General features: G+C 42.3%; 1 protein-coding gene across 2 annotated transcripts in view; it reads left to right on the top strand.

Annotated features, from left to right (window-relative positions):
- fstl5 (follistatin-like 5) overlaps positions 1 to 13,808 on the top strand; it is a 150,904-nt gene that overhangs the window by 31,853 nt on the left and 105,243 nt on the right. For both annotated transcript variants that reach the window (XM_065273979.2, XM_065273980.2), the window contains exon 4: positions 13,077 to 13,325. In XM_065273979.2, coding sequence (XP_065130051.2) covers positions 13,077 to 13,325 — 249 coding nt within the window. The remainder of the gene's footprint in view (positions 1 to 13,076; positions 13,326 to 13,808) is intronic.

The following is a 13,808-nucleotide window of genomic DNA, read 5'->3' as shown; positions in this document are numbered from 1 at the left end:
AGGGAGCAAAATATACCTGCATCACTGGCTGTAGGATGCTTTAAAGTTTTAAAGATAATTTTGCGTGTTACACTCCTTACATTTAAACTGTAGCACTGAAATTTTTATACATTAGGTGCTCTTTATGGGAAATTAAGATAACATTTTGCAATCCAATGGTTATTTGTTTGCTCACTGATGCATGTAGATATTATTAAAAAAGATATGAAGTCAATATTATTATCACCATGAACTCTTTTCTGTATGTACAATTTGACATGGATCATTTTGAAGCAAGGGTAAGACTCCAAAGTATTACCATACTTTGTAAATGGTGCAATGACAAGTGCACAACTGCAAGTACAAGTTTAAACATGGTACAAATGTTTTGGTTTTAATATTAATCTGGTTAATAATTAAAAGGTTGCATTGCTTTTTGTTCACTCATTTTGCAATCTGACATTGGACAACAATGAGTATTTATATTTAAATTAGTGATGCACCGATGTATCGGCCGCCGATATTTATCGGCCAATTTTTGATGAATTTGAAACCATCGGCATATCGGCAATAGCACGAGAAAGGCCGTTGCGATTGTTTATTAATTAACTGCATAAAGAAATCCATTATATGTAAAAAAACAAGTTAATGTTGTTAATAAAATAAATGCTGAATAGCAAAAACCACCTTTGAAGGTTGTCATGCTGTCTTATTATATTTGTTTTAGCTTAATTTGTGTCTCTCTTATTATGTCGGTCATTTGAATGTTAATTAGATCAAATCCATGTTCAGTAAAAATAATTTGATGCAGAAATAAACTAGCAAATAGACCAACTGTATAGGATTGTATACAAGTGTTTAATATCGGCATCGGTATCGGCCAGAAGTTGTCGGTTTAAATCGGTATCGGCCCAAAAAAATCCTATCGGTGCATCTCTAATTTAAATGTTTTATTTTTTTTAATAGAAAATCACTTATGCTTAGAAATCCTTGTACTGTACAAAGAAAACAAGGAGGAATATGAAATAATTCCCTTGAAGGATTTTAGCGGGATATTGACTGGCTGAAAGCAATCATTCAGCATTGACTTTACTGTGTAGATCTTTGAAAATTTCAGTATCAATTTAGTGAATAGAGTCACCAAATATACTTCAGCATTATGAAAAGAAAAAACTCTCCTGGAACAGAAGAATTGAATAGATACAGTAGATGGCTTTAACAGAACATAAATTCAAGAGTGATTTTTTTAAGAGGTGAACTTCGGCCTCAGATTGATATTAGTGACAAGTGGAATTTGTATTTATTAATATTTCAAACAAGTGAATTACAATGCAGTACTCGGTTTTCAATAATGCTCACTTTGACATGCCTGCCATGAGCTATCGTCCACTAAAACCTGAATTTGTGGTTTGTTGAGGGTGTTCTGTGACTGATCTGATTCTGTTCACCAGATTTATTAGAGACAATCTGTGTCACGTAATAAAGGAAAATAAAATAATAAGTGAAAAATAACACCACGACTGATTCAAAGTGACGCGTCTCGGATAGAGCAGATCGCAAATCATTACGGCGGAGACGCTGCAGTCTTTGCTTTTATTTAGTCAGTGCTGAGACATGAATTGTTATGCTTAGCAATTCGATAGCAGTGCGTTTAATGAATGCAAACCTGGAAGCGCATCAGACTTTGTCTTTCCCAAAGCAAAGAGGTCTATAAATACAACTCGGCTACGTCAGGTGCTTGTTAATACAGGCCCCGGAGTCATAAGATCTACTGTTTAGTGATTTTACTGTATGTTCTGCTCTCCAGCAATGACTGCAAAAGATTTGGTTTGTTTATATGAATCGCAGAGCAGTCAAAAAACATCAGCATATGGAGGGTTGGTGGTACACAAGTTCTGTGCAGTCTTTCATGAGAAGTTTGCTTGAAGGCTGTTCGTCTGGATTTGTTTTCGCCGTTGTGCAGTCCACAGAGGCTTCTTAAAGAGGCACGGTGAGCACAAAGCTGCCGAGTGTTGTTTACTACATTACCCACAATCCCTGTGGATCAGCTTCAGTGCTGAAAAACATCACATGGGCCTGGGACTCGCACCTTTGGTGGTGAAAAGACAGGGAAACGCGGAGGCAGTGTTAAAGAGAAGGAAACAAAACCCCTGTGTTTAAATAGAGACTCTGGAAGTTTGCCATCTCAACACTTGTGTAAGTGTTGTACTGGTGTCAGTTGTAACTTAAATGACTTGACAAAGACACTGAAAACAAACGTGAAAACAGCTTTTTTCAGAGCTTTTGTTGTTTAGGCTCATTTAGTTTTTTTTATATAATTATTTCTATAAAAAATGTATGTAAGGTTTTATAAAACGATCAGTTCCAGTCCTTAATTTTAATTGGTCAGTAGCTGTGTTTCACCCTGGGTTAGGTGTGGGGGTAGGATTAGGATGAAAAACAAAGATTCTGGCTAAATACTGTAGGATACAACTACGGCCTAAATCACAGGAAATGTTGGGTTAAGGGTTAGGTTTGGGGTAGGATTAGCCACAACCTCGATTTTCTGTATCACCACACCCTTAGCAATGTAAACATATGTGAAACATTCTGTTGCTGATCACAGTCAGTCAGTAGGGAGGTAAGAATATATTGGCACATGGGAGTATTGTAATATTTTGTTTGGCATTACTGTGGCATTACTTTTTTTTGGAGTTTACTTTTCGACAAATAGATGCCTTTGTTCTTATCTCTGAACTTAAATAGTGTAAGAAAGTACTATAATGGGGCAAAATTATATCCTGTTATATTCCTAAAATATAAAATAACCCAATATATCACCCCACATTGTAAAAAAATTCTGTAAAAAAACAGTAAAATTCCGGCTGGGGGGGTGCTGGAAAAATACCGTAAAATATACAGCACAATAAATTACAGAAATTTTCTTTAATACAATATAATTTTTTTCTGTAATTTTACAGGTAAAAAAAACGTAAAAAAATTTAAATTCCGCAGCTGGGGTGCCGGAAAAGTACCATATAATAAAGGGCACAATAAATTACAGAAATTTTCCATAAAACAATATAATTTTTTTCTGTAATTTTAAATTGTAAAAAATCAGAAAAAAAATTCCGGCAGCTGGGGTGCCGGAAAAATACTGTAAAATAACAGCACAATAAATTACAGAAATTTTCCATCATACAATATACATTTTTTTTGTAATTTTACATATAAAAAATCTGTATTTTATATTCCGGCAGCTGGTGTGCCGGAAAAATACTGTAAAATAAGGGGCACAATAAATTACAAAAATTTCCGTAATACACAAATACTGTTTTTTTTCTGTAGTTTTACATCACAGCAATGTATCATAATGGATTGCACTGCAAACCATGTATTGTAATATGTATTGTATAGTGGGGCTTTTAGTGATAAATGAAACGTTTTGAGCTCGTCCACTTTCGACTACATTTAGAAGTAATTGAAAACCAGCCTGATTTATTGCGTTAATATGTATTTTTTGTAAAAAAAAAATTGTATTGACTGGTAACTGTTTAATAAAAACAAAAGGTACTTGGGGTTAGCGCTTTATTGTGAATAAGTCTAAAAAGGGTTTTAGTCGACTCCACTTCGCGTTGTACCAAACAACACCCTTCAGCTGTAACTTATTCCACGATATAGCACAGCCTCTCGTACTATGTTGCTTGCTTATAATTCTTGACTAGTCTTTCTTTGGTGCTCGTGAAGTAGACATAAAATGACTTTTCATTCTGAGTTACCGATGTGCTTGTCCTTTTGTTTTATCTTGTAGTGTTTTTGCCCTTTAAATCTGTGTAGAGAGATGCTGTATGACTCTGAAGGTCTGCGTCTAGCTCTTATTAGTTATCATGCATGTCATGGATCCGCTATAATCAGCAGCAGTCTGATAGCGTGAGCTCAGTTATTGCTCGGTCATGGTTTTCTGCTGATGTCAGGTGCAGAAAAAGCTCCCTGACAAAGATACACACTTTTTTTGACCCCTTCAGTTCAAGTGAAACTTTATCTTCCGATTTCCTGCTGTATTTGCATATACCAAGCATTGTTTCTATAGCGTTACTTTGAATTAGACATTGATTTTTTCCAGCCCATATATTTTCTCTGTTCTGTTTTACATTTTTCACATTGACTTGTATTGACATAAAAACTCTATGTTTGGTGGTGGACAGATAAAAGCTGGCAGCTCACCTTCATCAAAGCCCCTCAGAATCAAACCTTCTTTCTCTACCTTTCAGACTCTTTTAGAATAGCTGACTCGTCAATAACGAATCGTTGAAACTGAATTAGTCATTTGTCTTTGATGTCACCATGGCCACAGTAAGGCGGTGAGTTCTCTTTGGCATTTGTCCACCTGCTGGCAAAAGCCAATTTTCTCTTTTTACTACAGCAGTCTGCAGTGAGAAGGTCTTCATTATGTGCTACTTGATGAAAAGAGGTCATCATTTAATAAGACACATTAAAATGGCATTAAACGCTCTCCAAAAGAACTTATTTTGTTGTATTTTGTCATATCCTTCATAACTGATGATCTACTTGTAAATACCTGCAAACATTTTTTAAAGGGTCATTTCACAAAACTTGCCACTTTGTAGGTGTGATCAAAAATGTGCAGTTTTTAAATGCAAATGAATTGATCTTTGCACTAAATGGCAGTGCTGTGGATGGATAGTGCAGATTAGGGGCTGTATTATCCACGTCTGACATCACAACAGGGGCCAAATTTCAATGACATATTTTTTTACATGCTTGCACAGAATGGTTTACCAAAACTAAGTTACTGGGTTGATCTTTTCACATTTTCTAGTTTGAAAGAAGCACTAGGGACCCAATTATAGCACTTAAACATGGAACAAAAGTTGAACATTTCTCAACTTTTCATATCGCCCTATGCAGATAACCTAGGCGAGCCAGCCAATTACGTTTATGGAAGACAGGAGCATGTGTTGCGGCCATTGTGATTGGCTGTTGGCCATGCTTCAGACAAGCCTTCCGTCAAGCGTTAACGCTTTCGTCCCGTGTGAATGTATCGTTAAAGCAACAGTTCGGCCAAAAATGTAAAAAAATATCTTAAGTAATTATGTCCATCCTTTTTCGTACAAACACATATTTTTCATATTTTAAAAATGTCCTAGCTCTTCCATTCTTTACAATGGATGAATATAGGCTTGCCTCCTTAAAGTCCAAAGAATGTGAATCCATCCTTTGCAAAAGTAATCCACACGGCTCCAGGAGGATAAATTAAGACTGTTTGAGGGTTACCATGCAATATAAATATTTAAAACTTTACAGACCGCAATAACTAGATAACTTTCGATAACGTTGCCATCTTAGACTTCTCTGCATTCAGGAGAGAGTATAAACGTAGTGTATGCACTTTTTGAAGTGGTGAATGACGAATGCGGAGGGCGGTGTATGATAAAGGATGGATATATGTAACTCGGATGGCTTTAGATTGAATAAATCATGGGCTAACTTTCACTTTTGGCTAAACTTTCCACTTATTTCCTACTCAAAGACTAAAGAACTTTCTGTGAAACAGAGACCGCGAAGCCCAAAATGGTTCTTCTTTGCCATTATGTAGTGCTGACGATGGGGTAATGTAGAGTATTGTAATTTTTTAAACAAAAAATATTCAAGACTTGTTTTGAGAGAAAAAAGGCAAACCTGTCCTGCATTCTTAGAGAACCGTTGAGAATTATATTGACTTGGTTCTGTCTGTACCAAGTTAATTTATTTATTAAGTTGCAAACTTATATCTCAGTTACCCTGTCAGACATCTCCAATTAACTCTGAGACGTGACTTTACATTTTTAGATCTTTCGGAAATGATCAGCTGATGGAGCGGAGTTCACATATTTCACATAAATGATCATAAGAAGATGCGTGCTGGAGCTCAGGCTAGGTTTTATAGCAGTCATACATATTTCATCTGAAGCTCAACGTCTGCATATCATCAATGCAGAGGGATGGTTTTCTCGGCAGGGTTCCTCGACTCCAGCCAGCACTCTCAACACACACCACAAAGCAACTGCATGATAAAATGCTTGTCAGATTGTTCGCTGCTTGCATAACGCTTAGGTTACTCACGTAACCCCGGTTCCCTGAAATAACGGGAACGAAGCATTGCGTCAGTTAGCTGACGCTATGGGGGGAAACTCCTGTTTACTCCGTGACTGAAGCCTATTGGTTAACGTCTGTACAAAGTACAGACCAATGACGTTTGAACCCGCGCGCGGGAGGAACGCGTCCCTATATAAGCGCGGTTCAATCGTCAGCAGCTCATTATTATTCGACTGAAGCGCGCAGCCGAATAACACTCGCTGCGTAGACGTTTGTAGCACGGCAAGAGACGCAATGCTTCGTTCCCGTTATTTCAGGGAACCGGGGTTACGTGAGTAACCTAAGCGTTCCCTTTCAATACGGTTCACTTCGCATTGCGTCAGTTAGCTGACGCTATGGGGGAACGTAATCCCATCACGCCGTGCATACACAACGTACTGAAGTGCCTTACCGGAGAGACACTGCGTGTGGCCCTATACCCGGCATATTCACAGCTTTAAAAGCAAATGTGTAAGCACCATATAAATTGTTGACGCGCACACGGTGGGGTTTTAAACGCACCGGGGGCACATAACATAGCACAAGACGGCGAGGTACGCGCCGCGGCTGTGCGAGATAAGTAAATTCAGAGTCACGTTGGTGAGCTCGCTGAGCGCACCGTGGTGTACACATAAAACGCATGAGCGTGCATGATTGAGCCGAGAGAACCTGCGCTCGTAGGGCAGGGACGTCTAAGCTGTACAATCTGACAACGTAGACGGCGAAGACCAGCCGGCCGCGTAGCAGATATTAAATATAGATATAGATACCCCTGTAGACCAAGTTCATGAAGAAGCCAAACTCGCACAGAGTGGGCTCTATATAGGACATAGCTCATAGAGGGGCGTGAGCCAGTGCGATGGTTTCAACGATCCATCTAAATAACCACTGTTAGCAACAGACATACGTAGTGAGTGATCTGCGAAGCTCACGAACGGCCGATCTGACTATAATATGCGGCAGAACGGTTCGTAGCGTGGGATTATACAGATACCACAATAGTGTGAACCCCGGTGCACCCTCGAGCGCATCGGGATGCATATAGGTAGTATTATAGTGCACAGATCGGTGAGCTTTCCAAGCGCGCCGTAAATGTGTATTGACTATAAATTGCACGGGCACAGGTGAACACTTGAATACATCGTGAATGCATATAGATGAATCAGAGTGTTATAATGCACAGGCCGGCAAGATTCTCGAGCGCGCCGTCATGTGTTCTGATAATAAATTGTGCGCACACGGGTGAACTCTTCAGTGCACCGTGAATGCGTATAGATAAATCAGTGCACACAACGCGCCAGATATGATTGATGAACGTAACGGTGGGCACCCAACGCACCGTGAACGTACACAGATGAACAACAATGTATGTGTCACAAAGCATAACACAGCTGTGTATACAGGTGAGCTTTCCCAAGCGCATCTTATTGTATACCAAAATGTTATAGCGTGTACATGTGAGCTTCTCTAAGCGCACGGTGGACGCATATAATTAAAACCCATATCGTGCATACAGGTGAGCTAATGGGCGCACCTTTAATGCAACAAACCTCAGTAGTGCGCGAAGCAGGGATGTCGAAGCTGTAAACTGACAACGTGGACGGCGGGGACCAGCCGGCCGTGTCACAATTGTCAAATGAGAAACCTCTAAGACCATGCCCATGCTCTAAGACAAGTGAGCATAATTGTCACGGGAGGTGATAACGTCAACGATCCATAAATAGCCTGTATTGACAGGTGCTCTAGTGAGTGATCTGTGACGCAGATAAACAGCTGATCGTCTGATGTACGTCAGACGTATGTGTCATACAGGACCTTGGACAGTTCCAGAGCGCTGTGCCTCGGGCACCGTCCGCATCTGAGAAATGACAGGCTTATGAATAAAGTGAATGGCCAGCCGTAAAAGCATGGTTCGCTGTTACCGCCGCCGTCCGCATCTGAGAGATGACAGGCTTGTGAATTAAATGAATGGTCGGTCGTAAAAGCGTGGTTCGCTGTTATCACGGCCACATAGATATAGGTAGGGGAGAGAGCCGCCGTGCCTCTGTAGTGAGGAGAAAAGTGTTCCACCGGCGATTCGCGGGGGGTTTTGACTTTCAAATGTCACTAGACAGAATGGATCAGACTTTGCATAAGGACGCCTCGTGAAAGGGGTCCTAGCAGCTTGTGTCAATGTGTCATAAGGCACGTAATGTAGGTCGTGTCCCACGGATGCCATCTCCGCACGCCCATCGTAATGGGTTAATATTGGTAGTTTAAGCATGAGATGCGTATCACTCTGATTGAACATAGCTTATAAAGCGATGCAATGAGTTTATAAAGGAGATGACTTGTCAGCTTGTTCAGGGGGCGAGATCTCAGTCTGGTTCGGTAAATAATGAAACCACCGTAGATTGCCCGACCGCATTATCACAATAACACGGTCGAGAGTGCTGCAGTGCTAAATCATCCTCATAATGTACCGTATTCATAGTACAAGGTGATTTATATGAGACAAACGGCGTTCCACGCGCCGAAGGCTGATTGCCGTCGTAAAGCGTGTTCAACCCACAGCAAATGCTGGGCTAGCTCGTAATGACAGCACTTCATGCAGCCGTGTGTAACTTAAGCAAGCTTCCCGGCCGTCAGCTCGGGGCGGGACCTTTGCTTAGTCAAACTGAAGTGGACTTATGAACAGAATGCCACGATATTCAGCTCTCTGAGGCTCGTTAGAGGGGTACGTGTGCCCGTCTTAAACGAGATGCCGCGCGCGTCTGACTGTGCGCGCGCTTTAAGCTTTGAAACTTATTGTGGCGGGTAGCAAGCTCACTTGAGGTTGATATTACCCTTAATATCTCCGAGTATTGGAGCGGAGGTGTGAGCGTCTTCGGATCCGCTAATATAAATCAGCTATATGGCCGAAAAACGTCATAAACCGCTTGGCTGTAAGCCTTTGAGTGGCCGTCCGGAGAGGGCGCGATTCAAACGCTTGGAGCCATGCAAAAGTCTGAGGCTGTCCTTCCTCTAGGAAGAGAGAATAACAGCCGTAAGACCGTGCTCGTTTGCGCCATCAGCATCGTAGCGGAGAAACTGAGGTGGGCTGCGAGCGAATTTGGCAGAAAGGTGTTAGAGACACCGTACAGTCGTGGGGTGTCAATACACAGTATATGGCCAAACCGGGGTCTTTTCGGCTAGCGTCGATAGAATTATGGACAGCGGACCGTGTGTGCGTATTACTGATTGCTTGTCAGTAAGGCGATAAAGTGTTTAGAGACACCGTACAACCGTGGGTGTCAATACACAGTATAGTAAGCACGGAAATTACTCTTTTTAGAGGAATTAAATACCGTTCGCCACTATAGTGAGGTCGCATAACCGACAGTATTACACAGTATGTTTGGATAAACAGCACACAGAAAACATTTCAGGGCAGTCCAGCCGAGGCGCGACATAACCCCTTTTCTCCCAGACAGTTTCGTTCTCTGTTGATGCAGCTGTGCTGCGGAGACCAGAGCTCAGCCGTTCAGGTGCACAAGCCTCAGTAGTGACGGTGACCGAACGGCTCACGGAGCAGAGCAGTATGTCTAGGTGGTTTAATGTCAGACTGAACCCATCGCAGAGAGGAAGTCTGCCGTGAGGCCCGCGGTTTTGCCGTTTATTAAAAGGGCAGAAAAACCGGGTATATATATAAGAATGTACCAATATTCAGCGCACTGATATAGGACGGGACTGAATAAAGGGAGGTATTCGGGCCTCAGTATATTATAAACAAATTCGTTCTGCCTCTGATTCCGTCTAAACCAGAGAGAAATTACCAGGCAGACGAAAAATGAGCTATCTGAAGTGAGATCGGCTCAGGCCAGTAAAGCTCTATAATAAGTGTTTTAGCGCTCCAATAGAGGCGTGTCCGCCTTATCGAGCAGACGAATGAGATCGTGCCGCTCCAGGAGGGGAGGGGCATGAAGCTCTCTTATAATGAGTGTTCTTGGTGCTCCAATAGCGGCGAATCGGCCCTATCGAGCAGACGAATGAGATCGCGCCGCTCCAGAGGGGAGGGGCATGAAGCTCTGTAATCGTTGAACACTGGACAGCTGCATTTAGAGGCAGCGAGCCGTAATACCGCGTGCTAGCTAAGCCGTTAAGAGACCTCACCACTGTGGGGAAAGGAGCGAGGGACTCCGCGAGCGTGGAGCACGAGTGGCTGTGCTATGACAGAGACAGGAGCAGACCGCCCGTGTTTGCTTGTCGTATGCATCTATCCAGGTCTACGGTTCCCCGCTTGTTCATCTCAACAAGAGAGGAACGGCAGAGGGGAGCAGCAACACAGACAGAACAGCCATGCGTCGTGACGGTATCACCCGATGCACTCGGGGGATTAATATATGTGCCAGAGATCTCGCCACTGAATTTGAGAGGAGCGAAGGGACTCTGTAAGCATGAACGGTTGCGGTGTGACAGAACACAGGGGGGGTTAGTCCGTGTGTGCTTGTCTATGCATCCATCTAGTCTCATGGCTCGCCGTGTGTTCATCCCGGCGAGAGAGGAACAGCAGGGGGAGCACGAAACATGGATAAGACAACCAAAGCATAAGCGCGGTCCCGGCGTGGGAGGTGCCAGACCGGTAACGCGCTCGGAGGAAATTCATAGCAGAGAGGCTCACCGAGCCGCTGTGCTGGACGCTATTACAACAGCGCCTGCTCTTTTAGCGTATAGCTTTATATTAAAAATATTGATCTTACCGGGCGGCCGCAGGGGAGACCTCGTCAGGCGTGTCCGCTGCACAGGGCTCGTACCACGGCAAGCGAAGGCTATCTTCGGTTCTCGGCCGGAAAGCGGCAGGGGAAGACGCTAGGCCTGGACTCCGCTGCAGGGCTTTTGTCAACGGCGAGGTAAGGCTTCTTCTTTTCTTCGGAGCAGCGAGAGGTTCGCGCTGAAGGAGAAAATAATGAGCTGCTGACGATTGAACCGCGCTTATATAGGGACGCGTTCCTCCCGCGCGCGGGTTCAAACGTCATTGGTCTGTACTTTGTACAGACGTTAACCAATAGGCTTCAGTCACGGAGTAAACAGGAGTTTCCCCCCATAGCGTCAGCTAACTGACGCAATGCGAAGTGAACCGTATTGAAAGGGAACTAACTATCTTTTATTGTTTGTTTAATTTGCCATTTGCAAAGATAATTCTTTGTGAGAAGCTTGTTCTTCTTTCTAGTTGACTGAAAATATGTGATAAAAAGTATGTGGATAAATAGAAACTAAGTTTAATGCGATGTAAAATTTGTTACACTGACACTCAATAAGGCAATGTATGCCTTTCATTTGGCAGTAATGGGCAGTGGTAAATACATTAGTCCAGAATGTATTGTGATCTGAACACTCACCACTTTCACATTCAGATGCGCATGAGGTCACGTCGCATTTGTGTAAATGCCAATGCGCCCTGGATAGCAAGAGGCTGCTCGGTTGTCAGTCAGCCATCAAAACACAAACACATATGCATAAGACTTCATGAAACCTCTTTGATTTGCTCGATATAAACACATAGCAAGCATGCATATGAACAAAGCAAATTTCAGGTAAAAGAGCCGTTAGTAGAAAATAACATGCATTCGTATTGAAACAACATCAAGTATGCATAAGATATTTTTCTTTGCGTTACTGCATGTGCAACAGTGGCGGCTCGTGACTGCTCATCCGAGGGGCGCAAATTCAAAAAAAGTGTTCGGAGTGTCATGTGTGTTGCTTGTGTTTTTAAAATATGTGTTTGTTGCGTCATGTGAACCATGTGCATTGTCAAAATAAGTGCCTTCTGCACACGCGTCAAAAACTCACATTCACAAAATACACGCAAGACACTCCCTTAAAGGAACACGCCCACATTTAGGGAATTTAGCTTATTCACCGTATCCCCCAGAGTTAGATAAGTCGATACATTCCTTTCTCAACTTCGTGCGTGCTGTAACTCTGTCTGACGCAGCCCTCGCTAGCTTAGCTTAGCACAAAGACTGGAAGTAAATGGCTCCAGCTAGCATACTGCTCCCAATAAGTGACAAATAACGCAAAATGTTCCTATTTATCTATTGTGATTTGTATAGTGGTATAAGATAAGCACTGCTACTTGGTCCTGTTCCTTTAACAGTAAACTCTGATTACGCATGAGATTATAGGAGTATATGGCAAATGCGAGCGTCTCTTTTATCATAAACCCTTTAGACGCGTCTGCAGAAGGCACTTATTTTGACAAGAAGCGTTATGCACATAGGATCACTTGACGCGCAGAACAAACATTTTGAAATTACGAACCACACACATGACGGGCTAAATACACGTTGTGACGAACTTCACATCGAGCACCCTTGAAAAAAGAAGTCACCTGCTGCCACTGATGTGCAAGTAAATTAAACTACAACTCATTCTGTATGCATGTTAATGAACAGGGCCTGAGATGTGCGCATTATGGTGACTGTCAGATTCAGCCAAAACGCAGGGAAAAGCTGCAGAGGTTGAACTCCGAGTGCAAACTCGTAAAGTCTGTGTGATGGTTGTATAGACCTTTAACTCAGAGGTGTACCTGGAGGGCAGAAAAGCTGATAGGCTGCTGACCTCTGGGTAAAATGGCCACTTTGACTTTAGCTCACTAGTTTCTATCCAGCCTCAGCACTCTAATCCAAAGCTTAGCCTGTCACATCTGCTTACAATCTATTGGTTCTGATGGGCCCACTGTCCACAGACAAGGGCTGCTTTTAGCCACCTATAAACTTGCTATCCCATTTCAGCCAAGGGCGAAGAAATAGGAACAACATTGCTGTTGGAAATAGCTAATAATTTACATCCACCGATGCTTTTATTCAAAGTATCTCACTGTGCATTTAAGCTACACATTTTCTCTGGAATTTGATTGCCTTTGAATTGCATACCAGGAATTCTGCATTATATGGCCTTTCAGTGCTTATATAGTATACTGCATTTCAAATGAACATTATTTTGTGCTTGATGTGTCTCTGCAGGGTTCTTGGGTCAGGGTGGCTTCTCCGGGCCCTGTGAACATAAGTACTGTGGTTTGGGGAAGCACTGTGTGGTTGACAGAGAAACCGGTGAAGGAGAATGTCAATGTTTGGATCGCTGCAAGCCACATTACAAACCCGTGTGCGGGTCCGACGGCAAACTCTACCAGAACCATTGTGAGCTTCACAGAGCCTCCTGCATGGCCCATCAGCGAATTACCATCATGCACAGCGAGGAGTGCTTCTACAAAGGTACGGCACGTTTTTTCACGTTGTTCGAGTGTCTGCTGATGTTCTTTTTTAAGAAAACATCACTTCCATGATTGATACCAGACGCAATTAGTCACGCAGTAATATGAGTGTGTCTCTTAGAAGCTTAGATTTGCATTATGCAAATCGACTTACAGTGCATTCAGGCTATACGCTTTTTAAACAGTTTGTGTGTTTCCTGGGAATTCAAACCTACAACATTTAAAACATTTTGGTAATGCTGTGCCCTCCCGACTGAGCTACAGAAACACCTTAAAAGATATTTCATGTGCTAATTATGTTCAATGCAAAACCATCTACTATTGAATAAAGATGTGATTTATTTAAAAAGATGTGGATGCATGATATCTGCATATAAAATATCTGGATATAAAATTTATTTTCACTTAGTTTCGTCTGTCAAATAAACAAGATGTGTTTCCCAGAAATTCTGTCCACTGCTAATGGCTTAGTAATGACTGCTAA

The sequence above is a fragment of the Paramisgurnus dabryanus genome, chromosome 16, assembly GCF_030506205.2.
Source record: "Paramisgurnus dabryanus chromosome 16, PD_genome_1.1, whole genome shotgun sequence".
Classification (NCBI taxonomy): Eukaryota; Metazoa; Chordata; class Actinopteri; order Cypriniformes; family Cobitidae; genus Paramisgurnus; species Paramisgurnus dabryanus.
Note: the sequence above shows the minus strand (reverse complement) of the source record. Positions and strands in the feature narration are given on the sequence as shown.